The sequence below is a fragment of the Mixophyes fleayi genome, chromosome 8, assembly GCF_038048845.1.
Source record: "Mixophyes fleayi isolate aMixFle1 chromosome 8, aMixFle1.hap1, whole genome shotgun sequence".
Lineage (NCBI taxonomy): Eukaryota > Metazoa > Chordata > Amphibia > Anura > Limnodynastidae > Mixophyes > Mixophyes fleayi.
Genome location: NC_134409.1, coordinates 57,650,745 through 57,675,453, shown reverse-complemented (window position 1 = coordinate 57,675,453; position 24,709 = coordinate 57,650,745). Strand labels below are relative to the sequence as shown.

General features: G+C 42.3%; 1 protein-coding gene across 2 annotated transcripts in view; it reads right to left on the bottom strand.

The window, feature by feature from the left end:
- The window catches only part of CLCC1 (chloride channel CLIC like 1), an 81,219-nt gene that overhangs the window by 20,237 nt on the left and 36,273 nt on the right, over window positions 1-24,709 (bottom strand). For both annotated transcript variants that reach the window (XM_075182604.1, XM_075182603.1), the window contains exons 5-9: window positions 22,440-22,661; window positions 20,501-20,641; window positions 13,866-13,959; window positions 13,125-13,222; window positions 9,035-9,181 (exon numbers count right to left, since the gene is read on the bottom strand). In XM_075182604.1, coding sequence (XP_075038705.1) covers window positions 9,035-9,181; window positions 13,125-13,222; window positions 13,866-13,959; window positions 20,501-20,641; window positions 22,440-22,661 — 702 coding nt within the window. The remainder of the gene's footprint in view (window positions 1-9,034; window positions 9,182-13,124; window positions 13,223-13,865; window positions 13,960-20,500; window positions 20,642-22,439; window positions 22,662-24,709) is intronic.

Genomic DNA, 24,709 nt, shown 5'->3' with positions numbered 1-24,709 from the left:
CTCTGCAATTTTAATTTTCAGATTCAGTTGTTACTGACTGAGGTAGGAGGTTTAAATACCTCACAACATTCTGACAGGAAAGCGGTAACAAATTATGCCTTGCCAACCTCCTCCACTGTCAAATACACCCAGACCATGTTCTAAACCTATAAGGTCAAGCCATTTCCTGAGAAGCCACACCCTACTCTGTCAGGACAAAATATTTAGTTAAGATTCAAGAAGGGGAGTGGACACAATTATGGTAATAATTATTCATAAAGGTTTCTCCCAAAAATAACTAGTGGTTTGTATTGAGCCAAGGTGACGTGCAAGTGGAATCTCTGGAAGGAATAGAACAGTGGTCAAGAAGGAAGTGTCTATAGGACATGTTACTAGCTTTTAGCAATAATTCTGTGGCAACAGCAGCATGAAAATATAAATACCTATGTTAGTATCAAACAGCACTGAAAGCTATGGCCCTGGAATTTAAATGGACAATGGAGTGGACTAATAACAACAAAACACTATCCAACCCCTCAGTAAAGAATTCCCCTGGACAGGGCGTGGCCTGACAGCCATAATGGCTGGATGGAGTTTTTACTAGCTCCTCGCCTGCAGGCTACTAATGTTCTGCCATCAGTGCCTTACTGCCTTCTACACGACCCCCATTTTCAGCCATCACCCAGATCCTTCTCCCTACATCTTGGGGTGTTCGCTCAAAGCTTCTGGCAGACAATTATACCGCTGGACACAGACCTGAGCCTTACCGCCTGTGGATCCGTGGCCTGACTTCAATTGTCCTCCCCCCGGCTCCTGCAGCTGGCAGGCTGATAATGTTCCCTTACCTGCCCCCTGACGCTCCCCATACTTTGGCTGCACAGCTCAGCTGCAACAGTACACGGGTGCAACTGGTCCGCCTCCCAGCCAGGAAGACCGCTGGACTTACTGCTATGCCCCTGGGCTCTTACCTGCTCTCGGACCGCTTCTGTTGCCCTGGACAGAGCTGCCGACTGCTCTGAAGGGGATCTCGGGGCACAGTTTATCTCCACTGCTTGACCGGATGCTCCTGACCCAGCACTTTCGGCGGCTGCTACCGGGACTTCTGTTAGCTGCGCTCTTCAGAAGACACCTGCTGGAGCCTCCTGTCTGCGCCGCCCGGGACGCATAGAAACTGTGCCTGTGTAGGATCCGGCCGGTGATCAGCTTAACAGTGTCCACATCATCAGCAACCAGGATAGTGCACTGGACAGAGCTGACCTGGTAGCGTTCTTGCCACCTATTCAAAGTGCCATCTGCCTGTCCCCACTACCTGTGAACATCTTCTGTGCCTAGAGACAACTTTTCAGCTCCCTCCATACTTGCCCTGTCTCTAATAGACAGTTTCTTGAATCATTCCTTTTAGCACCACTGCCATCTTATGGCTGCTATTGGCACTGCACTGCCTGATTTGCCCTATTTCAGTAAATGGGACACCTAGCCTGTACTGACTCAGTGGGCTATGATTTTCATCATGCTACCCAAACCTGGGTAGACCCCCCCCCCTCTCATTCAAGCTGGGAACAGTGTGCATTTTCCCTCCATCTCTTCTCTGCCCTCCTCATCTTATCCTGCCCTCCCTACTCCACCTCAATGCTGGTTTGATCTTGCCGATCTCATTATGTCTAATAAACCAAAGAAAGTGACATAAGGAGCTTCGGCTAATTTCTTCGGATTAAAATCGAAACCCTCTTTTCCTCAGTCTGACCACCATGGCTCGTCGAGCCCCTCATTGTTTAACGCGGTGGAACTTGACCCCCAGATTCAAGCAGTGATGACTAATCTCCTGGAGGGAGCTAAAGTGGCATTTCACCAAGAACTGTCTAAAACGGTCATCGATATTAAATCTGAACTGTACTCGTTGGGCACCAGGATAGATGTCTTGGAATCCAAAACTGATGACCTCTGCCGTTTCCAATCTGTACTTGATAAAGAACTCTCCCATCTCCATGATGAAGTTAAGACCATAAAGGAGAAGCAAGAGGATTCTGAAAATCGCTCCCGCCGCAACAACATGCGCATCAGAAAGGTGGCGGAGGATGTTGCGCTAACGAATCTCCAAGCTTTTCTCAAGGCCCTTTTAATACACCTCCTTCCGGATCTCTCCGAGGTGGACTGTCTCATGGACAGAGCTCACCGAGCCATAAGAGACAAACCCTCTAGCGGTCATCATAGCTCTGTTGCACTACTTCCACACTAGAGACCGCATCCTCACAGCTACCAGATATCAATCTGTTCTTTCCTTCAGAGACATGGATATCCAATTGTTTCAGGTCCTTACTTCTTCCACAATGCAAAAACGAAGGGACCTTCAACCTGTCACTAGAATCCTTTGCCAACACAGTATCCGTTACCACTGGTGATTTCCTTTGTTAAAACCTTGGATCAAGGTCAGGCCTCCTTGCCAAGCTGGATATACTCCCGGAGTCGTCTGATCTTCATTCAACATCTTCAATGACCCAACGCTCTGCAGAGTGGTCCCCTGCCTCTCGCCGACGTCACCGGGATGCTGAGCTGCCATAGTTTGTCTATCGTCTTGTTTTGCTTAGTGTTTGTTTCTCACTCGTTCTGATTTTTCAGGTGGACTTTTAACAATAGATGGAACTTATTGCCTTGATTGCCTGACACTGCTGTTTACAGTTTTCGAATGTTTCAATTTTACCATGTAGTTGACTTCTTGATTCTGATACTCAGTTTCCATGTTTACCATTTTCTTCACCTGTTATACTGCACCTAGTAACTCAATATTACATTGTTTAGCTTTAACTTTGCCGACAATCCTATTCCATCGATAGGCGAGGCCATATTCATTATCCTTCCTCATCTACCATCCCTTCCCTACTAGTATGTTTAGTTCAATCTATGTTCTATTTATACATTTATCCACCAACACATTGTTTTACGGTGAGATATATCTAATGCAAATTTTTCCTTAAGAATTTATTGTGGGTCCCTAGGTCCTGGTCACCTTCTTTTACAGACTCAGGGCCACCTCCCATGCACCCTTGACATTGTACGTTATTGTATATATATACTTCACCTATTAATGTCTTTGAATATTCATGGGATTCCTTTCCCTCAGGGTTTTCACCCAATTGGGGCTCTCCTTTCCCTCTTTTCTCTCTTGTAGCTTTTTTCCATATATTTCCATGTTTTCATATTTTCAGATTCAGATGGGACAGAATCTCCTTCTCCTTTGTGTTTAGCCATACCTTTGAGAACTGGCCCCTGCTCTATGTCATGGCGGCCTTAATGTCTTTTCCGTAAATGTTAATGGCCTCAACTCGGCAGGCAAACGTACGATCCTGGTGGGAGCCCGTAGAGTGGACATCATTTTCTTACAAGAAACACACTTCACTGGAGTTCATTCCCAAGTTCTGGGTAAGCAGTTTTCTCAGACCTTCTTTGCCTCGCTGGATTGTAAGAAACGGGGCGTGGCTATCCTGATCCATAGCAAAGTACCCTTTTTGCATTCCAATAATTAGCAGACCCAGATGGTTGCTTTCTACTAATTCGCGGCACTCTTCATTACGCCCCTGTGACTCTGGTTTCAGTTTATGCCCCGAACCAGAAACAAAAACCCTTCTTCACCAAAATCTTTAAGTGCATTGAGCGGTTGGCAAGAAGCCACCTTCTCATGGATGGTGACTTCTATGTCGTTCTGGATCCCGTCTTGGACAGGTCTCCTCCCTCCCCACCCTGGCGAGGAGCTCTCCCATCCTGAGGCCACCTCACTTACAACTTTGCTAACCCAAAACCGACTGTACGACTCATGGAGATTATGTAATTCTGATGTCAGGGACTACACCCATTTTTCGTACCCCCACCAATTATACTCGCGTATAGACATGTTATTTGTATCCCATTCTCTCACCCCCCGTGTGACTCTAGCAGGCATTACTCCCCTCTCACGGACTGATCATTCGGGTGTTTTTATCCTCCTAGACTTCCTTAAGGCACCACCACAACGGGGTAGATAGCTGCTAGATGACTGTCTGCACCTTAGACATTAAAACTTCTATCACTACCTACTTCCAGGAGAATGCAACTCCCGATAGAGGCCCAGAGATTATATGGGAGGCCCATAAAGCTACCATCCATGGCTCTTGATTAGTATGGCTGAGTCCTCTAAGAAAAAAGCTGTGGAAGAGGTTGCCACTTTAGAACACAAGATTGGCATGGTACTTGCCCAACATCAGGCTCATTATGACCCGACTGTACTCTCTCAGATTGACTCTTTGAAGGGCCAACTCAACACACTCCTTTCTCACAAAGCCACTATCATTATGCAGAAACTCCAACAGCATTATTATGATAAAGCTGATAAGGCTGATTCGATGTTAGCTAGAAAACTTCTGTAAAAATTAGCCCTAAATCACATTGACAAAAATCAGACAGTCCTCTTCAGGAGATGTTACCTATGACCCTTCGGCTATAGTACGATATTTCCGAGAGTTTTACCCTTCCCTTTACAATCTCTCCTCAGCCCCACCCTCTCGTGGAGACATCTTGGTTCCTACCCTGGAGGATTACCTTTTAACCACTGCTCTTCCTAAAATCTCCTCATGACAGCAATTTGTGTTGAATTCAGATATGTACTTGCCTGAGGTGCTGGCGGCTATTAAGTCTCTAAAATCATCGTCGGCTCTGGGCCCCGATGGCCTTACCCCTCAATATTACAAACAGGTTGCCAGGTTTCTCGGTCCACACCTAACAAAGTTTTTTAATGAGGTGCTCGAAGGGGCTTCCTTTGACTCTGCCACCACTAGGGCTAACATCATTGTTATCCCGATACCGGGGAAGGATCATTCTCTTTGTGCCAGCTACAGACCTATATCATTACTTAAAATTGATTTGAAACTTTATACCAAAATCTTGGCTTCCAGATTGAACCACTGCCTCACTTCCCTCATTCATTCTGACCAGGTGGGTTTTATCCCAGCATGACAGGTCCCATAATACCAGAAGGGTGATTGACCTAATTCATGCGATTAATACAGATAACCTACAATCTCTTCATATGGTGCTTGACACCGAAAAGAAGTTTGATCACATTTCCTGGTCCTTCATGAATGGGGTATTCGGAGCTATGGGATTCTCTGGCAAGTTTATGAATGGCATCTCGGCCTTGTATCATTCCCCCTCGGCCACTTTCTCTGCGAATTGTTTGACCTCAGCGCCCTTTGCTATTTCGAACGGCACAGGTCCCCTCTTCCCCCTTAGTTTTGCTCTTGTTACTGAGCCTTTGGCTGCCAGGATCCGTGCCAACTAGGATATACATGATATACCCGTGGGCCCAAATACCCATGAAATTGTGCGCTACTGATGTCCTACTGTCTATTACACATCCGACCTCTTCTCTGCCTTCTCTCTTGATCGAGTTGGATCTTAATGGTCACTTTTCAGGTTACAAGATCAACTAGGACAAGACGGAGGTTCTGGATTTCAATATCCCTGCCCCTGACAAAGTACAATTAGAGCGCTCTTTCCCACTTCATTGGCGTCTACAAAAAATGTTATATCTTGGGGTTTTTATTACCAAAAGCTACAGTTACCTTTATCAAGCAAATTACCCTTATCTCATTGCCCAAATAAAATCAGACCTTTCCATCTGGTCGCATCTTTATATTTCCTGGATCGGCCGTATAAATACTGTTAAGATGAATATTCTTCTTAGACTACTTTACTTATTCCAAACCCATCTGTGTTCCCCCATATGTTTTTAAGTTTCTCCAATTTCATGTCTCCAAATTAATTTGGGCTGGTAAGCTCCCTTGAGTTAGGCTTAAAGTTCTGCAGAGATTCTCCCGGGGTGGAGGACTGGGGATTCCAGATTTCCAACGACACTACCTCTCCGCCCAACTTGCTCAATGTGTCCTGTGGTGCAGTTCATTAAATTCTAAAGTCTGGTCTAAAATTGAGGCTTAAGGTCTGGGATTGCTGTTGGCATCCACCTTTTATGGCTCCCCAGGGCTCGTCGCCCTAAACGCTCCCTATTCCACCCTGTCATTTCGCACTCCCATATGGATATGGGATTCCTCTTATCAAAAGTATGGCCTGTCGCCTCACCCATCTCCTGTGATTCCGTTATTTAATTCCCCAGATTCCTCCCCTGGAATTAACCATAATGCATTTTAGACATAGTACTCGCAGGGAGTTAGATACCTCAACCACCTATCTTCTTCTTTGACTTCTCCTCAATTGTCTGACATTCAGTCTCGCTTCCATATCCTCTCAATCTCTCTGCTAACGCCAATCCTCTACGAAGGGACTTATCTCTACTTTATACTATGAACTTTCTCCCTCTACTTCAGGCCTCCAAGACCCCCATAAATTAGCTTGGGAAGGCGACCTTGGCGAAACCTTTGTAGATGAAGAATGGTAGGAGATTCACGAGAACGCTGCCTCCAATGCGATTTGTGTCAGAATAACAGAGAATGTTTACAAAATTCTATTTCACTGGCCCTACGTGCTTACACGACTGCACAAAATCCTACCCAACTCTTCTGATCGCTGGTGGCAGGGGTACTCCCATGAGGGCTATTTTCTTCATATCTGGTGGACCTGTCCAAAATGGACACATTTTTGGTCTGAGATTAAACTCTTCATTCAAGCAATTCTTCAGGTGGATGTACCCCTGGAGCCTAAATTTTTTCTTCTCCATCTTGGGGGTTCCCTCGACAACTTGGCATCAGAATAAGTTAGCTAGACACATTCTCTCGGCAGCCACTTGTCAAATTGCAGCTGGCTCCCCCTTCTCTCTAGACCATAATTAGTAGAGTCTGGCAGATGCAACGCTTGGAACATATGACCAGCATCATTCGCAATTCCTCAAGGGCTTTTGCCAAGGTCTGGGACCCGAGGATCTCTTTCTTTCAAGGTCTCTCGCCATTCATATAATTTCTCACTGCCGTCTGTCCCTCCTAGTTTTATTTGTTTGTTTGTTCTCACTTTCTGCTCCCTTTTATATGGAAATAGCCACTCTTCCTTCTTCTCTTTCTCCTCCCCCCTACTTCTCTCTCCCCTCCTTACTCCACAATATAATCTCTTGGTCTCTCATTCTATTCTGTTTTATTTCTATTCTGTCATCAGTAGTCTACTAATGCTACGCTGGGCGTAGCCACTATGTTTTTATATCTTTAATCCTCATATGGATTCCATGCCATATGAGGAAATACAGCTTGTGAATCTCTAGTTCAACAATCACTCCTATGCCACTATTTCAACGTGAATACAAAACAATGATAAATGTAATGGTTTATGGTTTAATGATATGGCCATAACTGAACAACATTTTTTGCAAGTTATTGTATAATCAGATAAAATAAACTTGTCAGGAAGAGGTCTACAGTTAAAACTTCATGTATGGCCATACAACTCTCCTAATGGGCATAACTTTACTTTTATTTTTGTGTGTCCTTATCTGCAAAAAACATGTTTAGCATGTATTTGGCTTAGTGAAATAGAATGTTACTTACACACCCATACATCTTTGAATAATAACAAAATATCATAAATAAATATGAACAGCACAACCGTAAACGTTTCCTGGTGGAAAAATTTCCCAGCAACCTAAAGCTAACGTACATTGATTAGAGCAAGTGAGTCGGGACTTTTCCTGCATTACTACCAACAGGGCCGGACTGGCCATCTGGCACCTCTGGCAAATGCCAGAAGGGCCGATGTTTGGATGGGCCGGCCCGACTCCTCCTGTCTACCTGGTGGCTGGTTCCTCCCCGGGAACCAGCCACCTCTGTTGCGCGCTCCTAAACTCCGTCCCCCATTATACTGTGACACTGGTGAGTTTTCTTTTTTTTTTCCTTCTCTGAAGAGGGGGTCAAGGGGGTGCCGCGATTTTCAGGGGGGGGGGGGGGGCTGGTCGCTGGGGTGCCACGAGGGGTGAGAGAGCCAGGTGGTAGGGGGTGCTGGGAAAGGCGGTGAGAGAGCCAAAGGGGAAGGGGTGCTGTGAGGGGTGAGAGAGCCAGGGCTTAGGGGGCGCTGGGAGAGGGGGTGAGAGAGCCAAAGGGGAAGGGGGCGCTGGGAGAGGGGGTGAGAGAGCCAAAGGGGAAGGGGGTGAGAGAGCCAAAGGGGAAGTGGGCGCTGGGAGAGGGAGTGAGAGAGCCGAAGGGGAAGTGGGCGCTGGGAGAGGGGGTGAGAGAGCCGAAAGGGAAGTGGGCGCTGGGAGAGGGGGTGAGAGAGCCGAAGGGGAAGTGGGCGCTGGGAGAGGGGGTGAGAGAGCCGAAGGGGAAGTGGGCGCTGGGAGAGAGGGTGAGAGAGCCGAAGGGGAAGTGGGCGCTGGGAGAGAGGGTGAGAGAGCCGAAGGGGAAGTGGGCGCTGGGAAAGGGGGTGAGAGAGCCGAAGGGGAAGTGGGCGCTGGGAGAGGGGGTGAGAGAGCCGAAGGGGAAGTGGGCGCTTTTTAACCATCCTTTCTTGAACTGGGGACACTACAGGGTATCCAATAATGTTTAACATCTATGGATGGTCCTGGTTGCAGCCACTACATGGAAAAATAGGTACCTCTAGTTTCCTTTGATGTGCATTTAAATAGTGTAAGTATGTACAGAACCTTGTACTTAGCTTTTAACAGTGTTTAAAGCACACTGATTAACGCCTCTTAGTGCTTATAAACAGCAATATGCAGTAGGTAACTAAAAAGTGTTATCACAGCACAGTATTTTACCAAGTCTTAACACTTCTGACAGATATTGATGCAAAGCAAAACGAACATTTGTCAGAAGTATGAACATTTTTTGGATAATCAGAATAAAAGGACTTTTAATTGGTTTTAAGGACGTGTGTTAAATTCTTGCCGTCAACACATTTGTGAACTAGAAAACAGTTATTTCCTGTGTACTTCAAAACAATATAGTTATACAAAATTTTTGCAAATTTGCTAAAAAAAAAAAAAAGAACTATTGACCAGTCATCTAATAGAAAATATTGTTTTGGTGAGATCCTAAAAACATCAGTGTTTTTCATTTTGTATATCCTACTTTATAAAAACCTAAAACATACTCACCAGCACAACAAGTGCTAGAAGGATGAGTACTGGCAATTGGTAGAAATATGGAAGCTCTCCAAGCAAGTTGTTCAGAAACTCTCCAATTCCTTTGCCCACATGTTTTAAAGGTTCCGTTATGAAGTCTGTAAAAGTGAGAGCCAGTGCCTATACAGGAAAGATAAAAAAATTACTGTGAGGGAATGGGGTGCTACTGGACTGAGAACTTTTTATTCATCACCCGTTTCTCACAGTTTAATGTACATTTAATCCTTGGCCCACTGTAAGTATATACACCAGAGCATAGGTGTATTATGTGTATTATTAGTTCAAGTTATATTAGTTCAAGTTATTAGGTACATTTTGCCCTTGCTATTACCTGCAATATTGTATGTATTAGAAAGACAAAGAATATTGCCATAGTGTGTGAAAATAACAGGTCAGCATAAGTCACTTTGCTTGTGTTAGCTAATGTAATTACCATTTGTCTCAAATGACCATTGTTACGAGGTGTGGCTTAGATTTGGTGTAATCAGAACACTGTCTCAATATAAAGGTTATTGTATAGAAATGTAACATCTCCATGGAAAAGCACTACAGGGATTAAATTCCACCTCCACAGGTAACCCTCAGGAGTTGAGTGATTAAGGTACCATTGTTCCTTCTGTTTGCTCCCTATTGTCCACTACTGGGCTTTACAGTCAGCCAGGAGCTGGACCAAGCAGAGGACACCTGAGAGAGGACACCTGAGAGAGGACACCTGAGAGAGGACACCTGAGAGAGGACACCTGAGAGAGGACACCTGAGAGAGGTAGGGGAGGGGGCTGGATAGTGTAAGCAACCCACCAATTGAGACCTTTTGCAACTCCTCTGGGCAGGCAGGTCCCAAGGTGGGATTATAAAGTGATAAAAGAGGCTACCCTGGGAGCTGGACATGTGTGTGACTGATTTTGGCCAAGAGGTGATGCTCTGCCAGAGATTCGTTATGGAACACATCTCACTGGATTTATTGGGACTGATTTCCTCACTTGTTGGACCTGCTATTGTTAAGGGGGACGTGCTGTATTTAATCCTGTTCTGCAATATAAATAATCCTTCTATTTTTTCTCTAATACCTTGTCTGAGTGATTTGGGAACCACGTATCTTCAGAATTACCCACTCAAACAGACATAAATATTGTAAAAAAAGTGTAAAGCTTTTCCATCCAAAAATTATTTATACATAGAATTTCAATCACCAAGTTGTATCTTGTATCACAGGTATTTCTACATAGTTCTCAATGGGAGGGTTACACACATGGTGAAAACTGCCCGTTCCAATGTCAATCGTATACAGTACAGTTTAGTATAGGAGTTGTAATGTAGTCTTGTGTGTAAAACTGCAATTCCATTGCCAGTGAAATAAATCTGCCTCTGAAAGTTGGCACTCCATATGAGAATAAGATAATTTCATCATATATGCTCTATTATTATTATTCTTTATTTATATGGCGCCACAAGGTTTCCGCAGCGCCGTACAAAATACAGTACAAAAAGTAGACCAAACAGGGTACAAGAATACAGAGTAAAACGAGTATAACTAAGACTTCAATAGCACCAAGCATAGCAAGTATAGTGACGTAGGAGAAGAAGAAATGGTATTGAGACAGAAGGGAAGAGGGCCCTGCTCCTAAGAGCTTACATACTAAGGGGAGGGGAAACAGACAGCAGGTACGAAAGGAGTCAGTGGAGGGGATCAAGCACAAGAGGAGACATGGAATAGAGAGGTGAGGATAACAAGGAAGGAGAAGGATAGGTGGATGGCTGGTTGGCCTTGATGAATAGATGGTCTTTGAGAGCCAGTGAAGGTGCTAAGATTAGTGGACTCTTTGTGGACCTATGTCAGCACTGTGGAGCATCTTTGCACATGATTGCAGCTATAGTTTTCCAAAAATACTCACAGTACTTTAGAATATCCAAAGATGCAATTTTAACTGTATTCGTGCAACACCAAGTTGAAATGTTAATGCACTAGCATCTAGAAAACAAGGGTGCGTAGATTTTGTAAGCAAGGAACTCACAACCCAGACCAGTTCTAAAGTTGCTGGCCTGATAAACATTAGGTGTTCTACTAATTTATACTGACGTCCATATTTCATTTACTGCCAGAAAAATTATTTTGCAAACTAAGTATATGGCAATTTATTTTGGCAACCATGTCTTTACTGTGAAAGAGTAATTTAAATTATTTGTTTAATCTCTAGCCCAGCCGAGGCAGTACTAGGATCAGCACACTTGTGCAAAACTAATCCCAGTAAAGAAGAGGATGTTTATTTGTTTTTTAAATCTACCAGCTATCAGGATCTACTATATAAATGCCTTGTGGCGTGTGTGAAAAAAAAACAAAAACAAGCTGCAGCGCCACCTGCTGGGCAGAGTTATACACTGACCTATATATTTCTTGAAGGAGAAGTGACAGTTGGGAGTGGTTGGTGGTTGCTGGGGGTGACAGTGGGGAGTTTTTAACACCTTAAGTAGCTTGATGAAGGATGTGGCGATGAAGATGAAGGATGAGGTGATGGAGAAAAATGATGAGGTGGTTACATGTGGACAAAACCACGTTAAAAAAGGGCGCTTGCGTCGGGAAGTAACGCTCTTTCCCTGAGGAGGCCTGGGCTAGGCCCAAATGCATGACAAGAACCTTTTTAACACCTTAAGTAGCTTGATTTGATTAGAATGCATGAGTATCATGCACGGGTTAACTTGTCTATAATATAAAAGCCTAGTGGCGTGTGTTAGTCTGTGTGTGTGTGTGTGTGGGAAAAAAAACCACAAGCTGCAGCGCCACCTGCTGGGCGAAGTTATACACTGACCTACTAAATTCTTAGTGTGTGTGGGGGAAAAAAACTCAGAAAGGGCTGAAATTTGGTATACTAAGATGTTTTTAGTTTGTTAATTTAATTTGTTAATTGTTAAAAGTGTTTATAAAGATTTAAAAAAAAATATATATATATTTCTTGAAGGAGAAGTGACAGTTGGGAGTGGTTTGTGGTTGCCGGGGGTGACAGTGGGGAGTGGTTGGTGGTTGCCAGGGGTGACAGTGGGGAGTGGTTGGTGGTTGCCAGGGGTGACAGAGCGAGAGGAGTGTGATACTCAGGACCGCTGAGAGAGATCCCTGTGTCTGGATAGACATCTGGATAGATGTGGCGATAAAGATGAAGGATGAGGTGATGGAGAAAAATGATGAGGTGGCGACATGTGGACAAAACCACGTTAAAAAAGGGCGCTTGCATCGGGAAGTAACGCTCTTCCCCTGAGGAGGCCTGGGCTATGGCCCAAATGCATGACAAGAACCTTTTTAACACCTTAAGTAGCTTGATTTGACTAGAATGCATGAGTATCATGCACGTGTTCACTTGTAATACATATATATGCAGCACAGCTAGCATGGAAAATGGATATATTCTACAGAGGTCTATCGGTAAAGACCTAATGTGTTCATATGGGCCATCAGGATTACCGAGCACGTCTCCACACCTCCCAATATATCTGTCCCCGGCAGCAGGACATCAGGCTTGGGGTGTTGCCATGTACCCCACCCCTCCCCCCAACATTTCCACCTGCAGGACAAATATGTCCCTGGGTGAGATAGCGGGATAACGCCTAAAATCTGGACTGTCCCAGACAGTTGGGATGTATGCTTGTGCTTAATAATTTCTATGGACAATCTCACCCACATTTCACACATACATTCTGTTGTTGTTTCCATTATATATGTCATGGATTTGTACATTTAATGAATATAGAATTTAAGTAAACACAGGACAGTAATAGTGTCCATGTGCATTGCAATTCTGACAGCCAATATGGCCATTTTAGACCAAATTAGCTTCAAATTGCAGTGTGTATGGGCCCAAAATGACCAGTAATCTTAGCAGTCATCATTCAACCACAATAATAATGTAAAGTAATATCTGGTCATTTGTACTGAGTGTCAGTCATCGGGATCTCCCCAATTAGGCCAAGACGAGTACAAAAAATTAACATAGATGTGTCCTTTTAAGTTAAAACATACTTAATTAATTCCTGGTTAGAAATTACCCCAAAACCAATCAATGAACTCAGAGCTCACCTTTGTAGGTGGGACCATCAACGCAGGATGTATCAACACTGATTTAAAATACTCCTCACATGGATCATTTTGGAAAGAGGAAGAGGTCTTCCACCATTCTGCAGCAGAACAAAATAAGATTAAGTACACAGAAAATCTAAAACACCAAAATGCCACACTTACATGTTGCTAAATTATTATTTTTTAGGTAAATAATGTATGGAAATGCAAAAATATATAATTCCACAGAGGTCATCCAATTCATTACACAAGCATAACAACCCATTTGGTCAACGTAAACATAACATGACAAAGTACTTACAATCAATGGAATATTTTTATCCATGATGCATTTAATTTCAAAGCTCCCGTTGTTTTACATAGTAATTGATATTCTGACACAGGAGCCTTGTTTACATACAGAGGAAGTATGCTCTGCTTTGATAAACAGACTGTTCAAGTACATGTCACAATGTGTTGTTCATCATGGCATTCACTTTTCAATGCACCAACAATATTTCAACAGTTTTACAAAAAAAAAAAACCTTTCTACAAAAATAAAGAATTTAAAAAAAATTTAATACATAAAACAGTGTTTGCTTTTTTTTACTTTATCTTTTAAATAATATACTGACTCTACCAAGTTTACCTAGTCTCAACATTTACATTTTGGTACTAGACGGCATTTACTCTAGATAAATTAACACTTGTTAGGAAGCTAACAGACCTCGTAAGTTGACCTGTGTACATTATTAGTCTTACCATACAGACTTTCATACCAGCTTATCTTCTCTCCACAGCTGCCGTCAAACATGCCCATTTTTGCAACTTCTGCTTGTCGTTCAGCAAAAGCAACCTGAAAAGATAATCAGATGTTATCAAGTAAGCAAATATAATCAGGAAGCACAAGGATTGATCCTACAACCAGTCCAAGTTACCGCTACCTATTCCCAAGGCACAGAACCTAACACCATGCCGGTCTTCACCAAAGCCCACCGTAAAGCAAATGGAATTGGCTGTGTCACTCCCCTGGGGTAGTTGTATAAATGAAGGCGTGCTGAATAAGATATAGGGCAGACACTGGCTGAATAAGGTGCTATAGTGGTAATAGTCAGTATAGTTCAGTGCCAGAAGGGAACAACGCCGTGATAAGCTAGGAACAGCACCAGGATAGTACTTCACCAGGATAGTACTTCACCAGGATACTAGCGATATGAACTGCACCAGGATACAGAAGATACAAAGGAGCCAAGAACACCTAGATAGGAAACTAAGACATACTAAGACATACTAAGAGTCCCCTCCTCTTTTAAACACGCTCTTATCTCCCCTATCCTCAAAAAACCCAATCTTGACCCCACCTCTCTTGCTAACTATCGCCCTGTCTCACTACTCCCCTTCGCCTCCAAACTTCTCGAGCGGATTGTCTGCAGCCGCCTCGCCAAACATCTCTCTGACTATTCCCTCCTTGACCCTCTCCAATCCGGCTACCGTCCCCTCCACTCCACCGAAACTGCCCTGGCCAAGGTTACTAATGATCTCCTAACGGCCAAGTCCAAGGGTCACTTCTCTATACTTATTCTCCTCGACCTCTCCGCAGCCTTTGACACAGTGGACCACCCCCTCCTGCTGCAAACCCTTCTCTCTCTTGGCCTCTCTAGATCTGTCCTTGCCTGGTTCACCTCATACCTTGCTAACCGCTCCTTCTCTGTATCAACGTCTGGCTCCTCCTCCTCCCACCACCCTCTCCCTGTTGGGAGTCCCGCAGGGCTCTGTTCTCGGTCCTTTACTCTTCGCGCTCTATACTTCCTCACTTGGCGCTCTCATCTCCTCCTTTGGTCCTTAGTATCACCTCTATGCTGACGACATCCAACTCTACATCTCTTCACCTGATCTTTCCCCCACCCTCCTCGCTCAGGTATCTGACTGGCTCTCCGCCATCTCCTCCTGGATGTTGGAGCGCTTTCTCAAAATCAACATTTCCAAAACTGAACTCATTGTCTTTCCTCCTCCCAACCACCCATCCCACCATGACCTCTCCATTGTCGTTAACAACACTACCATCTCCTCTGTCACCCAACTCCGCTGCTTGGGTGTCACCCTTGACTCATCTCTCTCTTTTGCCTTCCACATTCATTCCCTTGCCCAAGCCTGTCGCTTCCAACTACGCAACATCGCCCGCATTCCTCCCTTTCTCTCTCAGGAGGCCACCAAAACCATCATACACGCACTCATCATCTCCCGCCTGGATTACTGCAACCTCCTCCTCACCGGCCTCCCCCACTCCCGTCTCTCCCCCCTGAGCTCTATACTCAATGCGGCCGCAAGACTCATCTACCTCTCACGCCGCTCCTCCTCTGCCTCCCCTCTCTGCCTTGCCCTACACTGGCTCCCCTTCCCCTACAGAATTCTTTTCAAACTCCTCACCACCACTTACAAGGCTCTCTCCCACTCTACTGCCCCTTATATCTCCAACCTCCTCTCCATTCACACTCCCGCCCGCTCCCTGTGCTCGGCCAATGACCGTCACCTCTCCTCCACTCTGATCACCTCTTCCCATTCCAGAACTTTTCCCGTGCAGCCCCCCTTCACTGGAATGACCTCCCTCGCTCCATCCGCCTCTCTCCCACTCTGTGCTCCTTCAAACTTGCACTCAAAACTCACCTCTTTCTCAAAGCCTACCACCCATCCACTTAACCCCTATTTCCTCCGCTCATTCTCCCCTCTCTCCCATTGCCTCAACCTGCTCCTCTTGTGCCTGGTCTGTCAACCCTCCCTTAGGATGTAAGCTCGAATGAGCAGGGCCCTCTTCCCTCCTGTCTCCTCACCTGTTCTTCTGCTCCATGCTTATTGCAGCAGCCTGCCTGGAGTTTCTGAAGTATTGGTATTTTTGTTTATTGTTCTGTACTGTTTCACCCTGTATAGTCTACTGTTTGTACTGTGTACGGCGCTGCGGAAATCTTGTGGCGCCTAACAAATAAATGATAATAATAATAATAATAATAATAATACGCTCTGGCACCTTAATGGTGGCCAGAGCAGAATTATATAGTGTAGAGAGAGAAAGGGGAAGTGGCACGCAGTGGTCATGTGCCAGAAGGTATAAGCAGAGATCGACGTGCACAAGCGCCCACATGACATTATTCCCTTTTAGAGGTGTACTCAGAACACCTTAAGAAGGGTTTGAGCAGAAACTTTTCATGGAATTCCTGTAAGGAATAGAGGGTCTGGACATAATCAGCTTTCACCCAACAACTTTCTTCAGGACCATATCCTTTCCAGTTAATAAGGACTGTAGTCTTCCTTTAAAAATACGGGAATCTAAAATTTGTCTCATTTCAAAAACATAAGATTGAAGAGTCTCCAAAGACCACCAGTGTTTCGAAAAATATTAATGAGAGATTTAAGTAGAGAGACGTGAAACACATTAGAGACTCCTAATGTAGCTGGTAACTGAAGGATGAATGTCACTGGTTTAATGACCTTCAGGATTTTAAAATGCCCAACAAATGTTGGAGCAAATTTCATACTTGGGAGTCGCAGGCGAATGTTTCCAGTAGAGAGCCAGACTCTGTCACCTGGCTGTAGATTAGGGACTGACTGACATTTCCTGTCGGAGAAGAATGATATCAGAAGACGTCTCTTGACTGTACACCAAATACTACATAATTTACGAATCAGTCTCCACAACCAGGAATTCAGAGGATGCTTTACTAAAAGACAGGAGTCAAGGGTGAAATCTGTAAATAACCCAAAAAAAAAAAATTGGAGAAAATGATGATTCATGATGATTATTATTGTGATCGAAATCCACCCATGGCAACAAATCGAAACAGTTGTCTTGACTGGACAACGAGTAGAATCTTATAAAGGTCTCCAAATCATGATCGACTCTCTCCGATTTACCATAAGTTTGTGGATGATAAAAGAATTGTTACTGAAACCAAAGTTGGGAAGGTTGGTGATAAAGTCCATGGTAATGTGAGACAAAGGTCTGTCAGGAGGATGTAGAGGGAGTAATGGATCATAAGGAGTCTGCTGGGGTACTTTTGCTGGGCACAGATTAGGCACACAGCCCTGCTCTCTTACATCCTAACAAACAAACAAACAGCCACCAATGATTCCTAGCAATTAAGTCAAGAGTCTTTTTAGCTCCAGCATGTCCGTAGAAGCAAAGGGTATGGACTCAGAAAATAATTTTCTTTCAGAGATCTTTGGGTACGAAAGATATCCCTAGAGGAGGATGTTGAGAAGAAGAATATGCTGTTAGATGAATGAAGGACGGAAAGTGACGCAGAGACCGAATCGAGAGAGGAACTGCAACCATCTCACCTGGTGGGGATTTAAGCACTGAGCATTCTGTAAATACAAAATATTCTTGTTCTCAGAATAACAAGAAAGAGATCCTTGCAAAAAATGTCTCCACTCTTCAAAAGCTAATTTAAAAGCAAACAACTCCTTATTTCTTATGGTATAATCAATCTCAGCATGTAGAAACCACATGGATGGAGTTTTTCCTGAAGAAGAGCGTTGGGAGAGAATTGTCTCAACTCCCACTGAGGAAGCATCAACCTCAACAAAGAATGGCTGAGAGGGGTTGGGTTAACTGAGTACCACAGCGAAGACAAAGGATGTTTTTAGAAGACTGAATATGAATAGCCTCAGGAGGCCTATTCTTATCATTAGCACCTTTCTTGGTGAGAGCAGTTATGGGCACCATAATGGTCAAAAAGCCTTGAATAAACTGTCGATAATAATTGTCGAAACCCCAAAATTGTTGCATCACCTTCCAGATGGTTGGAGTGGGTTTATAATAGACTGAACCTTCTCTTGATCCATCTTCAATCCAGAATTAGAAATAATATATTCAAGGAAAGAAATGCTTCTCAACTTTACAATACAAGTGATGCTTGTGGAAGCATGAGCATACTTTCACATGGGAGCGATGAACAGAAAGATTTTTAGAGAAAATTAAAATGTAATCAAGATAGACCACCACAGAAAATCTCGGAAAATACCGCAGGAGTGTTACAGAGACCAACAGGCATGACAAGGTATTTAAAAGTAATATCTCTACTTAAAATAAGTCTTCCATTCATTTCCAGCTCCAATGCAAATTATATTGCAAGCACACTGAAGATCCAGTTCAGTGAATAAACAAGCGCCTTTTATGTCATCAAATAGTTCTGTGATGAGAGGTACTCACAGGCTCTAGATCAGTGATGGCTAACCTGTGACACTCCAGGTGTTGTGAAACTACAAGCCCCAGCATGCTTTTTACAAAGAAACCTTACAAAAGTTTTCTTCTATATATTTCGACATAGCTTGAGTCTCAGGTACTCAGATGGGGTACACCCTATCCCAAGGAAGTAGATTTCTAGGAGGTAAATTCATGGGACAAATCCAGAGATGGTGAGGAGGAAGTATTTCGGATTGTTCTTTGCTAAAGACATCTTTAAATGTAGCGTATGGAGGAGGAATGGGTAAAAATTCCATACGAGAAAGAATTGAGGAATAATGGAATGGAAGGACAGGATGAAACTTGAGCCAAACACCAATCAAAAGTAGGAATGTGCCTCCAAACAGGGGAGATTTGAAAACAATCGAATAAGAGACTTGTGGAGTAGGAACGAGATGGTCTCCAAGTGTAAATCCCCAAGTGTGATTGAGCATTCTTATGCCGATTCCCTACTAGCTCACCATTTGCTCGAGTGCCCCCACGTCAGCCTGAAAAATTAGAACACTGCCCCAACAATGCCTGAAGCCCATATACCATTGTTTTTCCCAAGAAAGACAAGAGTCAAAAGACTGTGAACATTAATGCCAGATAACCCTTATAAATATGGCTGGCAAAATCCTACCCATGTAACTGCATAAAGACATCACTACTATTATCAACAAAGAACAAATTCAGATTACAGATCATCTGGACTAAAAATTAATTGAGGTAAATCATCTTTTGCCTAGATATCCAGCCAGAATCCCACCATGGACCTTCCAAGACTAGTTGGACTATGATAAGCAAAATAGAACAACATTGATGGACCAGTTCAAGAGCAAGGATGAGCACTGGCAGCCTAACTCGCTAACACACCAACCGATGGTTGAATTAGTATAATTACATTTCTTCCTCAACTGCTATACTTCAATCTCCTCCCCTTTGGCTGTCACAGCTACTGTATTTGTTCACTTTATTCATACAGATGTAGCAAACTTTAAATTGATATGTAACACATCACATGCCACTCATTTCAATTTCATATGATGCATTAAATGTCAATTTAAAGTTTGCTACATCTGAACAAGTTCAACTTTAGCACTTATCCTGGGCAGGGTCTGTGGGAGGGACATGGAGGGAGCTCTGCATGTGTCCTGTGCCAACCTCTAGATGGTTCTTTCCATCAGGTAATCTTGACATTCATTAGCAAAACATTACTCAACTGTTAAAATTTGGCAAATGAGCATGTGCTTAACTACACACTCAAGAATCTCACCAAACACCCCTTTGGTCTAACAAAACTCTTACAAAACTATCTAGTTTAAATTGAACTGAGGCCTGGTAAAAATTGGGTGTCACACTAGTCTAGGACTAAATTGAGAAGGTCCTTGCTGTTCTTTTAGTAGCTACAAACAAAAACATACATACACAACACCACCTTAGGACACCTACAAATGCCACACCATTGGAACACAGTGGGATCCAGATAGACCCCTATAAGAAACCTTGCTGCCTATAGGCTTTCATCTAAACCAGACAATTCTGATACATTTCATATTTATGAGAAGAATTCTAGAACTCCCGATTAGTTCTGGCTGCGAATTGTGAACTGTGTCTTTGGAGTTTTCAATTCAAGTGCTGATCTTCACTTTACCTCACTATATTATACACCAACCCTTCCCTCCCCTCTTGCTCTGTCTCCCCCATTAGTCTGTTTTAGGGCTTGTTTGCAGTCTTCTATCATTCAAAAATACAATAAAAACAGCATGATATAAGCTGCAGACATGTTTCAACAAGAAATTCTTAATTATAAAGTTATCTTTCTCTCTGCTTTATGCTGGAAATCAAACTATACTAACTAATGCTATTATGTGATACAGTAAGGGTCTCCCATTGAATGGCTATATCTGGACTATAACCAGGGAAACAGGAGAAACCCTTTTAACATGGAACCCAGCCAGTCAGTTCTAAGGTTAACATTTTAGCAAATAGGGAGGATGTTAAATGCTTAGCTCAAAACTATTTGCAAAAAAGGTCTGCAGTTTATATTAAAATATTTCAACGGTGGATACCACCTTGAATAGTATTAAATTTGAAAAGGGCATAATACTTTTCTTCTATACATAGACTTATTTCTTAAGCTGTAAAGGTGCAGGACATCTCTGTTTTCAGTGCTCACCTTATATAAGTACATCCAGTTCCAACCAAGGCTGATCACAAAGCTTATAACACAGAGTCTTTTTATCTGTGTAAGCCATCCTATACGTGTCCACATCTCTGTAGTGATCATTATCACTATGCAGAGTAAACACAAACTGATCTGCAGAAGAGCAAACATAGAGGTTACTTGACAGTTATGGTTTGAGAGATCAAGTTACTCTAATAATATTTAAGTTAAATATAATGCTACTTCATTTTCTTTTAAAATGACAAGTTTTGCACATCCTATGACAGTATAAAAATAATGCATTATCTAAGGAAAAAATATATAATGTTAAATAAAACAAATGAAAAGTAAACATAATGAATTAGGGGAATAAGGAGTTGACCCTATAGATGCGCTCCAACAATAAGATGCATGAACAGCTGCTGCAATAAAAAAAGGGTAGTCCGCTTACCCACAATAAAAAGATCAAGAAAAAAAAGTTTTGCCGCTTTAAATGTAGATGCACCTAATTGTACTACTCGATGAAACAAAAATACCTTAAGTGGCATTGTTCACTTGTAAATAATGATCCAATATTAAAAGTCAAAAGACGAACTTAATGAACCAATTATATAATGTAAATTACAGCGGTTAACCTCTGGGAACAGGAACAGTAGAGTCCCATAGAACAATATGGAGGTCTGTAGGTCTCTGGTGTATTGCAGATGGGCACAACATCGCTGGATTATCAAAACGTTTACGCTCTTTTAAGAAACAATGTAGACCCATGTAGCAAGAAGTGTCTCAGACATGATCCAAATGAAAACTAAATGTAGGAGGTCGCAACCACCTCACCACCAAACCAATATGAATTGCATCCATTCCAAGAGGTCTTTGCTCACAATGGTTAACAGCTGTCATTTAAGGTTTCATTATTTTAACTGATTGACTTTTTCATGTAATGCACGCTCCTCTGGTGCTTTGTTGTTCTACCAAAAATAAAAATAGTGCATAGGTGCACGAATTAAAAAAAAAATAACAAAAAAAAACAAAACAAAAAACACCTACCAACTAGCTAGCTAACAGTTCAACTCTCTACCAGGGTTACTCTATACAAGTAGAACAAATAGATGTTGTAAAGAAGTGGTCACTACAGAACATTTTAGAGAAAGGAATGACACAAATAAAAGTTCATATAGGTCAATTAGACAAATAAAAGTTTAAAGACACACATGTGGTTTTACTTGGGCCCGACAGTCTCTCTTTAAAAACAATACCTGTTGCTTTAAGGTTTCACTGGAATTTGAATGTAACAGATGCAACACCAAAAATCATTGTTCCAAGTGAGCGCATTTCTTCTTTTTCGAATGCTACTTGTTGTATATCCCCATTTTTTATATATAAATCAGGTCTAAAATGGAACCCCATATCAAAAGCATATGAAACACAAATGCATTTCTACTTGTGTTAAAAAATAATCTCAAAACACCAGTGGGTATGTAATGCATATCCCCTGCCCTTTTGGGCTGATTTATGCACTACAGGCCTGTTTCATTAAGGAAAGCAAAAAAAATTGAGTAACTTTGTACTTTGGCAAAACCATGTTGCATTGGAGGGGGGGGGGGGGTAAATTTAAAATGTGGGGACAGATTTATAGTTGGGGTAGGGCATGTCCTAGATCAACTTTAAATTTCAGTGTAAATATAAAGCTATCAAGTATTTGTGTGCTACAAGAAAAACAAGCCAGTATTTACCTTATATGCAAAATAATAAACTAATCTGCACCCCTTGCATTGTTTTTACTTACTTCCCTTAATGAATCAGGCCGTACATCTGTACATATATATAAATTTATACCGGATCACCAAAGTTGATCTTAAAAATATTTTAACGTTTATCCTACAACATGTAGATTTATTAGACAGTCTTTAAATTTGGTCCATGAGACAACAAACTACCACCAATCCCTTACCATGAAAGCTGTGAAGACGTCTAGCCCAAAATAGTCCTCAAATTTCCACCTCCATTCTTCCACATTATGATGCTTGAAGTGCACCAGGGTCCTACTCAGAGCCTCATCAAGAGCACCCAGATTCCAGTCAGCATTTTGTAAGAACTTTTGGATCTCCATTAGCATCTCCTTCGTAAGGACCACCTCTGCATCATAATGGACCTCTGGCTGGGAATTATCTGGCTGACGAAAATAATTCAAAGTTGTGTGTGCATTTTCCCAAAAAATAGACTGAAAATAACATAACACGCAGTCTTCTACCAGCAATCAAAATTGCATAATTTTTAGGGCCTTCCACTAATCATTCTATCCCTAATTTCCCAAATTAGCACAAATTAGCCTCTCTCAATGCACAGAAGTCTAAACAGCAGTAAGGGGCTGATTTCTAAATAAGTGAAAAGCCCTGATGCCAAGCTTCCTCAGCTTTATCTTTATTTTTCCTCCAACATATCAAAGGGTTACCACTAGTGAAAACATGCCTTTGCATGGGAAGCCTATTTACTCTCTTATACCACAACAATACCTGCTCTGTTATCACCATTTCAAGCTCCAAATCTGGGTTTTCAGGTCCAGTGTGCAAACAGTGGCAAATAGTGGCCTGGCAAAGTGGTACGCCTAGTGAACCCTTACCACTGCAGGACAGTTTTGCTACGCCAGCTGCGTATTATTGTGGTGATTAGGGGTTATAGATAAATACGGGCCTGATTCATTAAGGATCCTAACTTCAGAAACTTCTTATTTCAGTCTCCTGGACAAAACCACGTTACAATGCAAGGGGTGCAAATTAGTATTCTGTTTTGCACACAAGTTAAATACGGACAGTTTTTTCATGTAGCACACAAATACTTGATAGCTTATTTGTACACTGAAATTTAAAATAGATATTTGTGTGCTACATGAAAAAACAGTCAGTATTTAACATATGTGCAAAACAGAATGTTAATTTGCACCCCTTGCATTGTAACATGGTTTTGTCCAGGAGACTGAAATAAGAAGTTTCTGAAGTTAAGATCCTTAATGAATCAGGCCCTAGGCCCCTAAATATCAAGGCATTAATATGGGATCAAACAATATTTAGTTTTAAAAGTTAAAGAAATTAGGTTATGTTGAGTTATTCAAGTGCACATTGACAGTGGCAACTTTTTTTTTTTTTTAAAAAACAAATCTTTCTTATTGAAATGCTCAAGATTAGAAATTCAAAAACAAAAGTAACTCCCCTGGGAAAAAAAAAAGGAAAAGAAAATAAACCATTTTCCCATAATACAGCATACAACATCATATCAAAGGCAGCAGATCAAATTGTTACGTTGATGCAAGACACAAAGTGATGCATAGGCAAAAAGAAGAAATTTAAGCTGGGTACACCTCGAAATAAAAGAAGACCAGCAAGGCATCAAAAGCACATGATAAGAGCAACATATACATAACAAGGGAAGAGGGCAAAAAACATTTTTGATAGACTGCATACAATAAGCAATATAAATACAATAAAGGTGAGGGAAGGACCAGACTGGGTGCTTAGGATGAATCATCATAAGAATCCTCAGATAGACGGCAATGCATATCGTGATTTAATCCACCGGGACCCTATATTGTAATATTTAGGCATGGAGTTCCTGTCTGTATGACTGTCGATCATGGCCAAATGTAACATTTACTAAGGCAAACCAGCAGTCACAAGAGGGGTCATCAGCGGCTATCTACTTTTTAGCTTTTATAACTTTGGCAGAGTGAACAAATACATGACTTACAGGGAAGAGGACTTATCCAAAATTTAAATCTACAGATTGTCCAAAAAAGCAAATTTGTGTGGACAGTAAGGGGATCTTATTCCCTGTCATCGGAATACATGCTTGCTTGCTGGAGGACCCTGTAATGTTTGGATTGTGACTCTTTTAGAAGTTTTATACACGGGGCACTTACATCCAAGTTTGAAAGATGGTTCCACATCTTGTCTTTCTTGGGTGGTTGCACATCTTCTGAAACCACCCTAGTCATAAGTGCCTTGTTACTTTGCATGCATAGCTTTCTATAGCACTATGACTATGTTGGACAACCCCACGCTATTTAGAACCCACTCCATTTGTATATTAATGCTGCTGCACAAAGGAAACAAGTGTGGTGGCCTACATTGACATCTGCATGGCTTTTGATTCAGCCAAATTCATTTTCTTGTTCAATCCTCTATGGCAGCTATTACAATGGGTAAATTACCTTCTAGATTAGGTAGA